Source organism: Centropristis striata, chromosome 5 (genome assembly GCF_030273125.1).
Source record: "Centropristis striata isolate RG_2023a ecotype Rhode Island chromosome 5, C.striata_1.0, whole genome shotgun sequence".
Lineage (NCBI taxonomy): Eukaryota > Metazoa > Chordata > Actinopteri > Perciformes > Serranidae > Centropristis > Centropristis striata.
This window is the reverse complement of record NC_081521.1, coordinates 13,099,990-13,113,128: the sequence shown is the minus strand read 5'-3', so window position 1 is coordinate 13,113,128 and position 13,139 is coordinate 13,099,990. Positions and strand designations below refer to the sequence as shown.

General features: G+C 38.7%; 1 protein-coding gene across 3 annotated transcripts in view; it reads left to right on the top strand.

The window, feature by feature from the left end:
- The first annotated feature begins 232 nt into the window (after positions 1 to 232).
- The window catches only part of otud5a (OTU deubiquitinase 5a), a 30,164-nt gene continuing 17,257 nt past the window's right edge, over positions 233 to 13,139 (top strand). For 2 of the 3 annotated variants that reach the window (XM_059332267.1, XM_059332265.1), the window contains exons 1-2: positions 233 to 1,203; positions 7,841 to 7,934. In XM_059332267.1, coding sequence (XP_059188250.1) covers positions 610 to 1,203; positions 7,841 to 7,934 — 688 coding nt within the window. In that variant the 5' untranslated portion in view covers positions 233 to 609. The remainder of the gene's footprint in view (positions 1,204 to 7,840; positions 7,935 to 13,139) is intronic. The other variant, XM_059332266.1, reaches the window with a different exon arrangement.

Genomic DNA, 13,139 nt, shown 5'->3' with positions numbered 1-13,139 from the left:
TAAATGAAAAACATCTTCAGGGTGTCCTTCACAGAAAGAGCTGTTTCAGTCTATGTCTTTCTTAAATCGTTGTGAAAAAAAAAAAAAACTTTAGATGGGTAAATTCTGTGAATTATCTTCTTCAGATACTTCTTTAACCTTATTATTGAATATATATCTAGCAGGTAAATTCCAGATCTTTTTCCAGTTAAGGTTATAAATAAGGTTATTCCAATAGGTTGTTACATATGGAGTTGATAGGACTTCTTATGAACAATTAAATAATCATGACTGTGTGGAAATATTAGAAATAATGGTCTGGTTGACGTCGTGACGTAAAAATGCCGTCGCAACCAGGAAGTGACGTCGCGGCGCTCCGTCAGATTGTGTTGATGTTTTGTGAGTGGACGGCCGGAGAACGGGAAGAGGGAATCAGTTTGTTTTTGTTCAACTAAACCGTCGAAAAGAGGCCGAGTCGGCTTTTCTGTCGCCCGCTGCGGGTCGGTAAGATCCTTAGGTCGGTGATTGGAGTGGAGCGGCCAGGCCGGAGGACGAACACACCGAAACATTTGATCTAGAAGGGGAGGACTCGTCCCCCTCGGACCCCCTCCTCCCTCACACACAGACACCATGACGATCCTCCCGAAGAAGAAGCCCAGCTCTGGGGTCGGAGTCTCCGACCACGCTGATGACAGCGACCGTCGGAGCGGCTCCGACCCGCACCAGCACCCGCACCCTCACCCACACGCAGGGCGGACCGGAGCCCGGCCGAGGGCTTCTCCTCCGCCTTGGTCCTACCAGCCCGCTCCGCCCTCCGCTCGGGACGACAGGCGGAGCATCGAGGCGAGCTCCCGGCCGCAGCAGGCCTCTCCACCGCCCGTCGGCTCTGTGTCCCCGGTAGGGCCGGGCGACGGCCGGGACAGCACGGGCGGTATGGTGGCCGGGCCCCGCGGAGAGCTCGTCGTGTCGGCTGGCGTCGTCGGTTGCGGCGGAGGCATCGGCAGCTGCTGCTCCGGGCCCGGGCTCAGCAAGAGGCGGCGGCAGGCAGGCACCTGCTCCGGCGGGGTGGTGGCGGCTCTGGCCGGCGGAGGCCAGCCGGGGGGGACTGGACCGGGAGGAGTCGGGTCCAGCCAGGACACTGAGGAAGGAGCCGGGAACAACAGCGAGGACGAGTACGAGAACGCCGCCCGGCTGCAGTCCATGGACCCGGCGACAGTGGAGCAGGTACGGAGCTAATGTTAGCTGGCGTTAGCATGAAGCTAATGCTACATCCAGGTGTTACACAGGTGATCAACAGTAAACAGGTCGTGGTTGGGTGTTTTTAATGCTTATAAACGTTTATTAATGTGACAGATAACAATCGTCCGCATTGAAGACAATGCTATATACAACTAAATCAACTTTTTTATTAATAAAAATAAGCGTAGTATTCTCAGGAGGTTTTAAATAAACAAATATTTGTCCAGTTTTAAGTAGACAGTCTGATTGGTTGCCAGGTGTGTTTAAATACCCGTGTTCGCTTTAAACAGGTCAAAGGTCAAACCACCTTTCATTAAACTACAGGTAACCATAGCAACAGCACTGATGCTTCGGCTATCTGACAAGTGAAACAGGGTTTGGGATTATTCAATATGATAATTCATCGTCTGTTAATGGAATTACATTGTGACATTGTAGCTAAGATATGATAATACACAGTTGCATTGGCTAAATATTGTATGTATCTGATATCTCAACATCTGTACGTGCATGTAAACACAGTCAGTTGGAAATATTAGTTTACTAAGTAACTTTATTGAACCGTTTTGTTCATTTAGCACGAAAGTTTTTAACTAAATTAGAAAATACTCAAATTGAATTCACACCGGAGTATATAACAATAGGCATGACCACGTGCTTATTTAATATAGACTGTTTCTGTTTATTTATTAAATTACCAGAAAAAATGCTATATCGTAATATACTTTTATGGAGATATGAAATGCCCTGTAGTGGGATAGAAGATTTTGGCTAAATCCTCCTCCATAATTTAAAACATGGGGATGATTTAAACACAGCCACATTAGTTTATTGTATTATAACTGTACAGCACTTTGGTCAACTGAGGTTGTTTTTAATGTGCTCTATAAATAAACTTTGACTTGACTTGACTTGACTAGCTTTAATATTATCATTATGTATCCAACAATGTGTAAATTAGACTTCACTAGTTGGTTAAAATACATCTCAGTAAAAACACAACACATATAATAAATAACACAGAGTGCAGACAACAATAAGAGACACCGTAAGTGAATTTATGAATTGAGACTATTTACTACATTTGTTATGAAGTACTTTCTGAAAATGTTGGTTGTTGCAGCAGCATTAGAGTTCCTGTCTGAAGGCAGATTTTATTCTTTAAAAAATGATTAACAGGAAGAGACACTGTGTGTTAATCTTTTTGTTTCATCTGTGTTTTGTAAATTTAACACAGTGTCCTAACTTCTTTGTGTTGTAAATAATTCTGGTATCTGTTGATAACCATGTATATCAAGATATAGCATGTTTTCTGGTAATAAATAAATCGCTAATATAAAATAACCACATAGTAAAGACTAATTTTATATGTGCAGGTGTAATGACGTAAATAGTATGACACTGTTGGTCCGCCGGTTTGTAGAAAACGTGGGGTAAACATTTCAGTGATGAGTTAATTTAATCTACAAATCTTTTAAACTGAGTTTCCACTTTAAATCTTGTGTTTACAGAGATGTGCAACTTCTTTAAAAGAATTCATCCAGTATGAAAAAGGCATAAAAAAGGACAATTTGACTAAAGAAATCTGTTGTCATAATCTCTCATCTCTGTTTAGTTGTTTTCTTCTGTATTTTCTTTTTGTGTGTGTCTAATTTCCTGTTATGTTAAGTGACTTTGAGTACCTTTAAAAGCGCTATAAAAATTTAATGTATTATTATTATTATAAATCTGAGTCGACTGAGACCAAGGCGGTCGAGTGTCAGAATCACAAATATTTTATTGATCCCCGGAAGGAAATTTGGTTTCGATCCAGTTAATCCAACAAAAATATAACTAAAACATATATAAAAATAGTAGATAGCAACATATATAAAGTTAAATTTAGAAATATACATACTTTAAAATATGCAGGCTTTAAAAATAGTCTCACTAGACTTAAGAAACACGATTATTGCATTAGATAGCAGGAGGCAGGTGATAATAATCTATAATTTATAAGGTATGAGGTGAAATGTACTGACATGATTTAAAGTCCTTAATCATCTAAGAAGGAGCAACCATCAAAATGACTTATTTATGACAGACTTTTTTCTGTAATTTTGATGATGCACATTATCATATCACCAAGCCCTGCGGCAATGTTTTTAATTCCAGTCTATTTCTGCTCCATGTACACATATTTAAAAGTTAAAAACATGTAGAAAAAGACTTCTGTAAACAATGTCTAAAATAGTGTTTTCTGCATTGCTTTTTAAAAACTTATTCTGACCATAAAGGTCTGATGAGTTTCATTAGTTTTAGTGGTAATCGAAACTCAATTATAACGTTATGAAACTTCCTGTTTCTGATCAACTGACGTGTCATCTCAAACATGCTACAGGTCAAAGGTCAAACACCTTTCAGAACCTGACCCAAGTGAGGGTTTTGAGGATGACATCGATTTTAGAGGGAAAATATTTTGCTTCCAGCTTCTGTGACGTCTGTTTTGTTTCTCATTGTTCATTCATCATTCTGTTGGTCAAAACAAGACATTTTAAGATTGGACCTTAGACCAGGGATGGGCAACTTAAATGCTGCAGGGGGCCACAATTTTTCATGGACACTACCACAGGGCCACATGTAGGACCGGGTACTTAACCAGATATGATGAAACTGCAATTTTAAATATGTTTACAGTGCAGTAACTTAACATATTTCATGCTCAAATGCATGTATAACAGTATACATAGGAATACAAAAGGTTTGAAGCAAATAAAAAATAACCACTTACTGTGTTTTTGTTTTTTTGAGTGCAAGAACAGCAGACCAACATTAATGCAAGAAGTAATTTTGTGCATTTTTACACTGAACCTTTAAGATTTCATGCTCAAATGCATGTAGTTGTACTGAGGGCCACTTCAAGTGAGGGTGCGGGCCATATGCGGCCCCCGGGCCTCCAGTTGCCCATCCCTGCCTTAGACTCTGGGATTTTTAACTGTTTTACAACGTTTTAGAGATAAAACGAGTGGATTATTATTTTTTTCCATTTGATAGAAAATACAAAAAGAAGGAATAAATATGAACTACGAAAAACATACATTTTACTGTTTTATTATATTTATTATACTTTATTGCACTATCTTGAACAAATGTAATTGTCATGATTTGTCAGTCAACCTTTTATTATAACCTTCTTTCACATGGAATTTTTGAGCTGAACAGCATCTCAAGTTTTTCTGCTATAGATCGAATCACCATGATGTCCTGGTTTAAAAACCATATTCAAGAGAAATGTTAGTTTGATTCAGATCCTCATAACATATCACACTATGACAAATGATAATTCCCTCCAATATCATGATTAAAAACACAACATCAGCTATAATAATCACATTTATGGGGAGACACTACAGGTGAATAAGGATTTTTTTAAACTAATAGATATCACAATGAAACCTTCCCAGTTTGTTATAATGAAGAAAATATATTTTTTTGCAATACAAGTTTACTGAAATGTTATGTTTCGGTTTGCAAATTGGGGTGAACTCATTAAATATGCGCTAATTTGCATATACATGTAATTTTGTTGATTTATTAGAATCAGCATGTTTTACAAAAGGAAATTGGGATATCTATCATTTAAAAAAAAATCAATTTTCGTCATGTTTTTAGCAACAACATGTTGTGTAACTCAGGGTTTAAATGAAGTATAGAAAACCCCCTCTGTAAAAACCTTCAGAATGTAGTTAGGAATATAAGTGAAGTTAAGATTTATGGCTCATGAGAAAATACAAATTTAAAGATTTCAGACTGTTTGAAGACGAATGCCTTGTTGTCATAGCAACAACAATATAGAACATGTAAAACACATACTATTGTGCAGGAGACTGGGAGCCTGTGATGAAGAGGTTTAGACTGCGCTGCAATAGAACACCAACTTTTACTAAATTTATGAGAAATCTACAAAATATAGTCAAATATACACCCAAATGTTTGATTTGGATGTTTTCTTTTCACTATTCTAAAAGAAGGGGGAAGTTATGGGAGGAAAATTGCCCAAAACCTCAAAATTGACCAGTGCATGAAGTTTGCCTTTTTGTTACTTTAAAACTTAATTTTTTTTAAAGTAAAAAAGAGTTGTCGGACCTTTCTGACATCTTGCTGTGATTATTTTATGTTCCGTGTTGCTCTGCAGCAGTCTTTGGGAAAGCAAATCTGTTGTTGGTTGGAACAAGATGAGATAAGACTTTTTTCATCCCGCAGTGGGGACATTCAGTCTTCACAGCAGCTTAAGATACAGACAGGACAGTTAAAAAGATATTAAAAAAAAGTTGAAAAGAAAAGACGAATACACACATGATTCACTATATAATACATTATATGCACACTAACCCTAACCCAAACGCCCCTAATTTGAATATGAGCCATCCGGAGCTGTCTTTGGACGGGACTTTTTTCGGCCCTGTGGAAGAGCAGGGCTGTTTTTCTCCCCTGAAAACAGTCTGGTTGCTGATTGGATAGATCGCTAAGCAGGATGTGACGTAGTACTCGATGCCACAACAACACGACATTTGTAAAAGCCGGCGAAGCAGTGTTGCCAACTTAGCGACTTTGTTGCTATATTTAGCGACTTTCCAGATCCCCTTAGCGACTATTTTTCCAAAAAGCGACTGGAGACAAATCCAGCGACTTTTTCTGGTGTTATTGGAGACTTTTGGAGACTCGTTGTTATGCTTCTTAACGAGCTGCCGGCAGGGAAGAGTAAGAACGACTCGAAGCAGCGCGGTCCTCCTGCAGCAGTCTCTCCCAGCTGCAGCCACAGAGCCAGAGGGGATGTTTACCCCTTAGTGTCTAGTCTGCAAATTGCTAATAGGCTAACAGTTAGCTCTGTAGCAGTACAGTGTGTATGTGCTGCTGCTGCAGGAGGTGTTCACTTAGCGATCTCTGTTTACAACAAGCACCGGACACTCTGTGCACAGTTAGCGATGCCGGTTAATTCACAATGTTTATGATCAGCGAAGATGCTGTGCATAATTAGCCATGCTGTTTTGTTTATGATCAGCTACTGAGATCAGGCGATCGGAAACCATACGACACCTCTGGAGTCTCTAAATCCCTCTGGGGGCCTTTTTGTAATGGACACACGAAGAGGGAGTGGACATTTGAGAGGGCGGGGCCTGAGACTTTCCCAGTGGCCACTCTTCCCCCTAAAGGAAACGTGGCTATTGTCATAACATTTAATTCTGTCCAGAGTTGCATTCATTCTTGCTAAGATGATGGAAGAGTCCCACTGCTGCGTAAAGCCTTCTCCAGCACATCCTAAAGATTCTCAACAGGGGTTCAGGTCTGTTGGTGAACCCGTGTGTCTCATGCTCCCTGAACCACTTTTTCACAATTTGAGCCCAATGAATCGTGCAGATGGTTGGATGATTCCCGTGCCATCAGGTTAGAAAAAAATGCACTGATGGAAAAACCTGGTCATTGAGTATATTGAGGTAGTCAGCTGACCTGATATCAACACTGAACCTAGACCTGACTAACTAAAGCAACCTCAGGTCACTGTCACTTCACCCGCCTCTCTTCTCACCCATCACTCTGCAACAAGGGCAACCTGGACCCATCAAACCACATGACCTGTTTCCATTGCTCCCGACCAAACTGAAGCCTTTTTTCCCCGATTAGCCTCACTGCTATGTGCTTTTCTTAAAGCAACAGCTGTTTAGTCCCAATCCTTTGAGTTCTCTTGGCATTGTGTGTGTAGAGATGCTCTTTCTCTCATTATTAAACACAGCTGTGAGTTCTACTGTTGATTTTTTTTACTATTTGATTTCACCAAACGTGATCTCTGTGATTGGAGATGATGGTTCACCACTATCCTTCCAGGTTTTAATAATACGTTGGACAGTTCTTACCCCAGTTTTAGTAATTTCAGCAATCTCCTTAGTTTTCTTTGCTTGATGCAGGCCAATAATTGGGCCCTTCTGAAACAGAGGAACCTCTTACCAACAACCAAAGGATATGTCTTCTAACATGGTTGTTTAAGAAATGAGAAGTTACTCACTGCATTAGTTAAATAACAGGGTTAAATAACTTGTTGCCAGCTGAAACATATTCATCTCTGCGGTAGTTAGCCAATGGAAGACTCTTACCTATTCACTGAGACAGTGTATAATATAGAAAGTATATAGAAGGTATATATAAAGGTATGTTGTACAGCAAATATGTAAAAGAAGAAAGTGTGCTATTTAGTATGATGATAATAAGTATATAATAGTATAGAAATGGTTGGTTTTATTCCTTGGCTTTTTAACACTGCATGAGTTTTGTGGTCCTCTGTGTCTTTTATTTATTTTATTTATTTTACTACTTTTAACTACGTCTTTTGTTTTATTTTACTATGTTTATCTGTTTGATTGTATTGTTTTATTTATGGCATCATTTTAGATTGATGCACTTATTATTTTATTGCTGATTGGTATATGGAATTGTTTGTTGTATTGTTGATTTAATGTACAGCACTTTGGAGACGTTTGTGTTGTTTAAATGTGCTATACAAATAAAGGGGGATTGGGATTGGATTTGATTGGTCAAAATCAACTCACCCGGTGTGTGTGCATGCGTCTGTGTGTGTGTATGTGTTCAGCAGGAGCACTGGTTCGAAAAAGCTCTAAGGGAAAAGAAAGGCTTCGTCATCAAGAAGATGAAGGAGGACGGAGCGTGTCTGTTCAGAGCCGTCGGTGAGTCTCTCACACACACACACACACACACACACACACACACACACACACACACTCCCCTAGTAAACTCTGGCAGGGTTTTTTACAAAGTCTCCGAAGTTTGTAAAATGCTTAATTTATGTTTTTAAAAGTTAGAAATATGCTTGAATTTTGAAGTTCTTGAAAAAAAATCTTCATTTTCAAGCTAATCTTTTGTTTCATCAACAAAATCTTTTCATATTTGAAGTGAAACAAGCCCGTCTTCATAGGTATGTATTGTCACCTGCCGTCTCACAGCAGACACAGAGACAACCCATTATTGATTTTAAATGTTTTAAAGGCTGTTTATTCTGTGTTTTCTTGTATCCTCTCGTCTGTCGGAGATGATTAACTCCTTTGTTGATCCCTCAGTATAAAAGTTAATCAAAGTTTAAATGAACAGCTGGTTAAAAAAACAAACAATTGATAATATATATAGATTACTGTAGATTCAACCGGATTCTGTTCATTTTTCACAGTTCAATTTTTAAATGAAACTTTAAATATGAGGTTAAGGGCTTCAGGAGTCTTGACGTTTCTGGTTTAGGTACCTTGAAAGTGCTTGAATTTTCCTCTAGAAAAACCTGTGTGTGTTTGCAGTTCCTGAGGTTTCCAGCAGGTGTCAGTGTTGCAGCAGTTTTTTTTTCTTTTGTTGTGTTTTAATCAGACATGTTTCAGAGGATACAATCCACGTTTACATTGCAACACTGTGGTATATAACAAATTTTACATAATTTCTCAAAACTTTAGAAAAAAATGGTTGTATTTAGAATATGTTCTGCTCAATATTCACGAAAATGTGTAAATGTAGAAATGGTAAAAAAATAAAATAATAATTTGATGTTTTTTAAAATGAAGTAATTATATGTATAAGTCCACTAATATATAAAATAATATAAAATACAATGTAGGTGGAGGAAGTATTTAATATTTACCATTTTTTTGTGGTTACACATCTTGCATTACTGCAGTATTTCTTTTCTTTTTTTTTTACCTGATTTGTTTTGTCGTTAAAGTTTTTTAGATTATAACTTTTTTTTATAATGAGTTTTCCGTGAGGACGTTTGAACATTTTTGTAAACTTGGACAGATTTCTTGGTAAAACTTTTCATAAAATAAAATATAGTTTTTTTAAATGATTCATAATGTTATTATGCAGGTTTAACAGCCTGGCTGGGTCTGTAGATGATGGTGGTGATGCCACGTCTGACTGTCAGTAACTGAACTCTTATTATTTGATAATCTCGCTGTCCAACATCGCTACAGTTACTTTCACTTGAAACTCAGCTCGATAATTGTCGGTGTTAGGGATGTGCATTTCAGTCAAACCAACTATTCGATAATCGTGGGGTACTAATCGATTAATATTCGAATTTTCGATAATATTGTTTCTTCTTCTACAAGCTCGGCATCTAGCCCACCACACTGTATCATCAAATGCTATGCTGCCCCCGCGCGGAAGGCACCAGTAATACAACTTTTTTTTCCAGACATGATGAACTATTCGATTTTTTTATGATTTAATGTTCAATATACAGTACAGGCCAAAAGTTTGGACACACCTTCTCATTCAATGTGTTTCCTTTATTTTCATGACTATTTACATTGTAGATTCATCAAAACTATGAATGAACACATGTGGAATTATGTACTTAACAAAAAAGTGTGAAATAACTGAGAACATGTCTTATATTCTAGTAAGCAAAGGGTGGTTACTTTGAGGAATCTAAAATACAAGACATGTTTTCAGTTATTTCACACTTTTTTGTTAAGTACATAATTCCATATGTGTTCATTCATAGTTTTGATGCCTTCAGTGAGAATCTACAATGTAAATAGTCATGAAAATAAAGAAAACGCATGGAATGAGAAGGTGTGTGTCCAAACTTTTGGCCTGTACTGTATTCAAAAATCGATGCCCATCCTTAGTCGCTATTTGTCGGTAGTGTTCGGTTACAAGAGGAGAATTTTACACCAACTGTGTGAAGAGTTTGTGAGCATGTGGCAGCACATCGATGGAGCAGATCAATCTGAGAGAGAAAAGACCGTCCTTCCCTTAAAAACACCCTGATATGTTGTTTCTACAAGCAGCTCTATATGACCCATGTTTATGTTCATAGTAAGTGGTACCCTCTTTTGGCCGTAGTATTTCTGAATGACAGTAGAGTGTGAAGCGTTTGGGTTGGGTGAAGGGGTGGAGGACAAACCCAGGACCTTTACCCAGGAGACAGTGTTTGTGTCCCATGTGAAAACAAAAGTTAACAATGTTGTTCAAACATCACTAAACTTCCTACATAACTTTTTTATGTGACAAACTGCTTCTATCATCTCCGGAATATAGCTAAACTGAGGTCCATGATCTCAAAAACTGAAATGGAAATGATAATTCATGCCTTTGTGTCATCGCGCATTGATTATTGCAACACTCTTTTTATGTGTTTTCACAAAAAAGCTGTAAATCGCCTTCAGACTGCACAGAACGCGGCAGCAAGGCTCGTAACTGGAGCTAGGAAAAGAGACCATATCACCCCAATTTTATACTCTTTACACTGGCTACCAGTTAATTTTAGGATTCATTTTAAGATTTTAGTACTTACTTTTAGAGCCCTAAATGATCAAGTTCCCGTGTACTTTGTTGAACTGCTGAGACCCTACTCTCCCTCATGTTCACTAAGGTCTTCAGATCAGAAACTCTTGATGGTTCCCCGGACCCATTTTAAAACGCGAGGTGATTGTTCTTTCCAGGCCATTGGCCCTCGCCTCTGGAATGCACTTCCACTGACCCTACGAAGCATAGAGTCCACAGACAGTTTTAAGAGGAAACTTAAAACATATCTCTTTAGGCAAGCCTTCCACTGATGTTGATGTTTCATGGCCATATGTGAAGTTACATGTTCTTGTGCTATTGTGTGTTTTTTCTATCAACTGTATATTTTTACTGCATTTTATCCCTGTTGTAAAGCACTTTGTGATTGTATCTATGAAAAGTGCTCTCTAAATAAACTTTACTTACTTTACTTACTTTACTTTACAATGTCACATTGTCCTCATAACTTCTTCACCTCCAGCATTAACATCATTTATTTACTTATGAAATTGTCTTCTACAATGCATATCCAGTACATTTTGCCCTAAACCTAGATCGATGCTTTTGTAGCATATAATGAGAGTAAGAGCATGTTGTGTGTGGAAGTGCTCTTACTCTCATTATTAAACACAGCTGTGTGTTCTACTGTTGATTTTTTATGATTTGATTTCACCAAACGTGATCTCCATGATTTTTTTCCTGGAAGATGATTGTTCACCACTATCCTTCCAAGTTTTAATCTTTTGTTTGGACAGGTTTTTACCACAGTTTTAGTGGTTTCAGCAATCTCGTCAGTTTTCTTTGCTTGATGCAGGCCAGTAATTTGGCCCTTCTGAAACGCAGGAACCTCTTTTCAACGACCACAGGATAATATGTCGTCTGACACGGTTGTTAAAGAAATTAGAAGCTAGTCACTGCATCAGTAAGTGGTAAATAACTTGTTGCCAGCTGAAACATACTCATCTCTGCAGTAGTTAGCCAATGGAAGACTCTTACCTGTTCACTTTTTTTAAAACAGTGAACCTTACAATGTCCTGCAACTGGTAGGGCTATTTTTTAGAAACGCTCCTGTGTTATCCTGTGCACACAAAATTGGATTTTGGTGTGCCTATTGCACGTAATTTGAAAGTGTAAAGTTGTGTTATTGACTGATTTATGAGACTGGGTTGCTGTGTGAGTCTAGGAGGGTTAAACTGATCAGGTTGTCAAAGAGTGACGTTGCAACTAAACAATGCATTCAAAAGTTACAGCAGTTTAGATCAAAACGCACCTAAAAGGAATGGAATGTTGTATGAAAGATATATCCCAAATTTGTGGAAAATTAGATGACATTATTTTGGAACAAACCTACATTTACATATAATGCTGGTGCACTATTTTTTAGAAATGCTCCACTCAGGGGTGTTCCCAGTGGCACACCTGGTAGAGCACGTACCACAGAGGCCCAGTCCTCGTAAGTGGGCAGCCCGGGTTCGAATCCGGCTCAGAGCCCTTTCCCGCATGTCTTACCCTCTGTCTCCCCCTTTTACTCTCAATCTCTCCTGTCAATAAAGCTACAAAATGCCCAAAAGAATATATATATATATAAAAAGAGAAATGCTCCACTCTGTACCAGTGAAACTATCATATGTCGTTTAGTTTGGAGATTGTGTTGGAGAGAAACTTTGACAGCCAAGTGAAGAATGTTTTGTGGTACAATGTTAAGACCTATTATAAACATGGCCAAAGATTGAATGGAGCACAAGTAGAGCTTCCAGCAATATTAGAAAAAAGGGTTTTATGAACATTAAAACACTTGTGTAAACATTTTCCAGTAGAAAAACAACATAGTTTGAACCCAAAAATGGAGAATAATATATCCTCTGTATTGTTGAGCTATGGTCACTGCTGCTGCTGAGACTCTGCAGTGACAGCAGGGGGTGCTCTGATACTGACAGACTGTGTGTGTGTGTGTGTGTGTGTGTGTGTGTGTGTGGTGGGAAGGTATGTGGAAATGTGGGTCACAGTGAAAGATGAGGATTTGTGTCTCAACCTCCATTCAGCAGCGTCCAGCTTGTGTTTCAGATAACGACCATTATGTCCCTGCAGTTATGTCATCAGTGTTTGTGTGTACCTGTGACACATACCTGTCCTCCTGTTGTTATATAATGAACCCAGTTTCAGTCTTTTTGTGAAACATCATCAGTTGCAGCCTGAAGCTCTGTCCCTCAGACCCTTTTTACCCAGCATGCTCTTGGAGCAGGTGTGTGTGTGTTTGATACAGTTTCGGCTGCTAAATATCACATATGGTTTCATCTCTCGTTTTGACCGGCCTCCATAGAGATGATTCAGAAGGAGTATCTCTCTCTTTTTAGCTGGTTTTTCAGGTGTGTTCAAATGGTGTGTTGAGCTGTATTTATGTGTGTTCAGCTGCAATGTTGAGTGTGTGAGGTCTGTTCATCTGGTGTTGAGCTGTGTTCAAGTGTTGTTCAGCTGGTGTACAGGTGTGTTCAGGTGTATTTAGGTGTGTTCAGCTGTGTTATGTGTGTTTAGGTGTGTTCAGCTGTGTACAGGTGTGTTCAGGTGTGTTTAGGTGTGTTCAGCTGTGTTTAGGTGTGTTC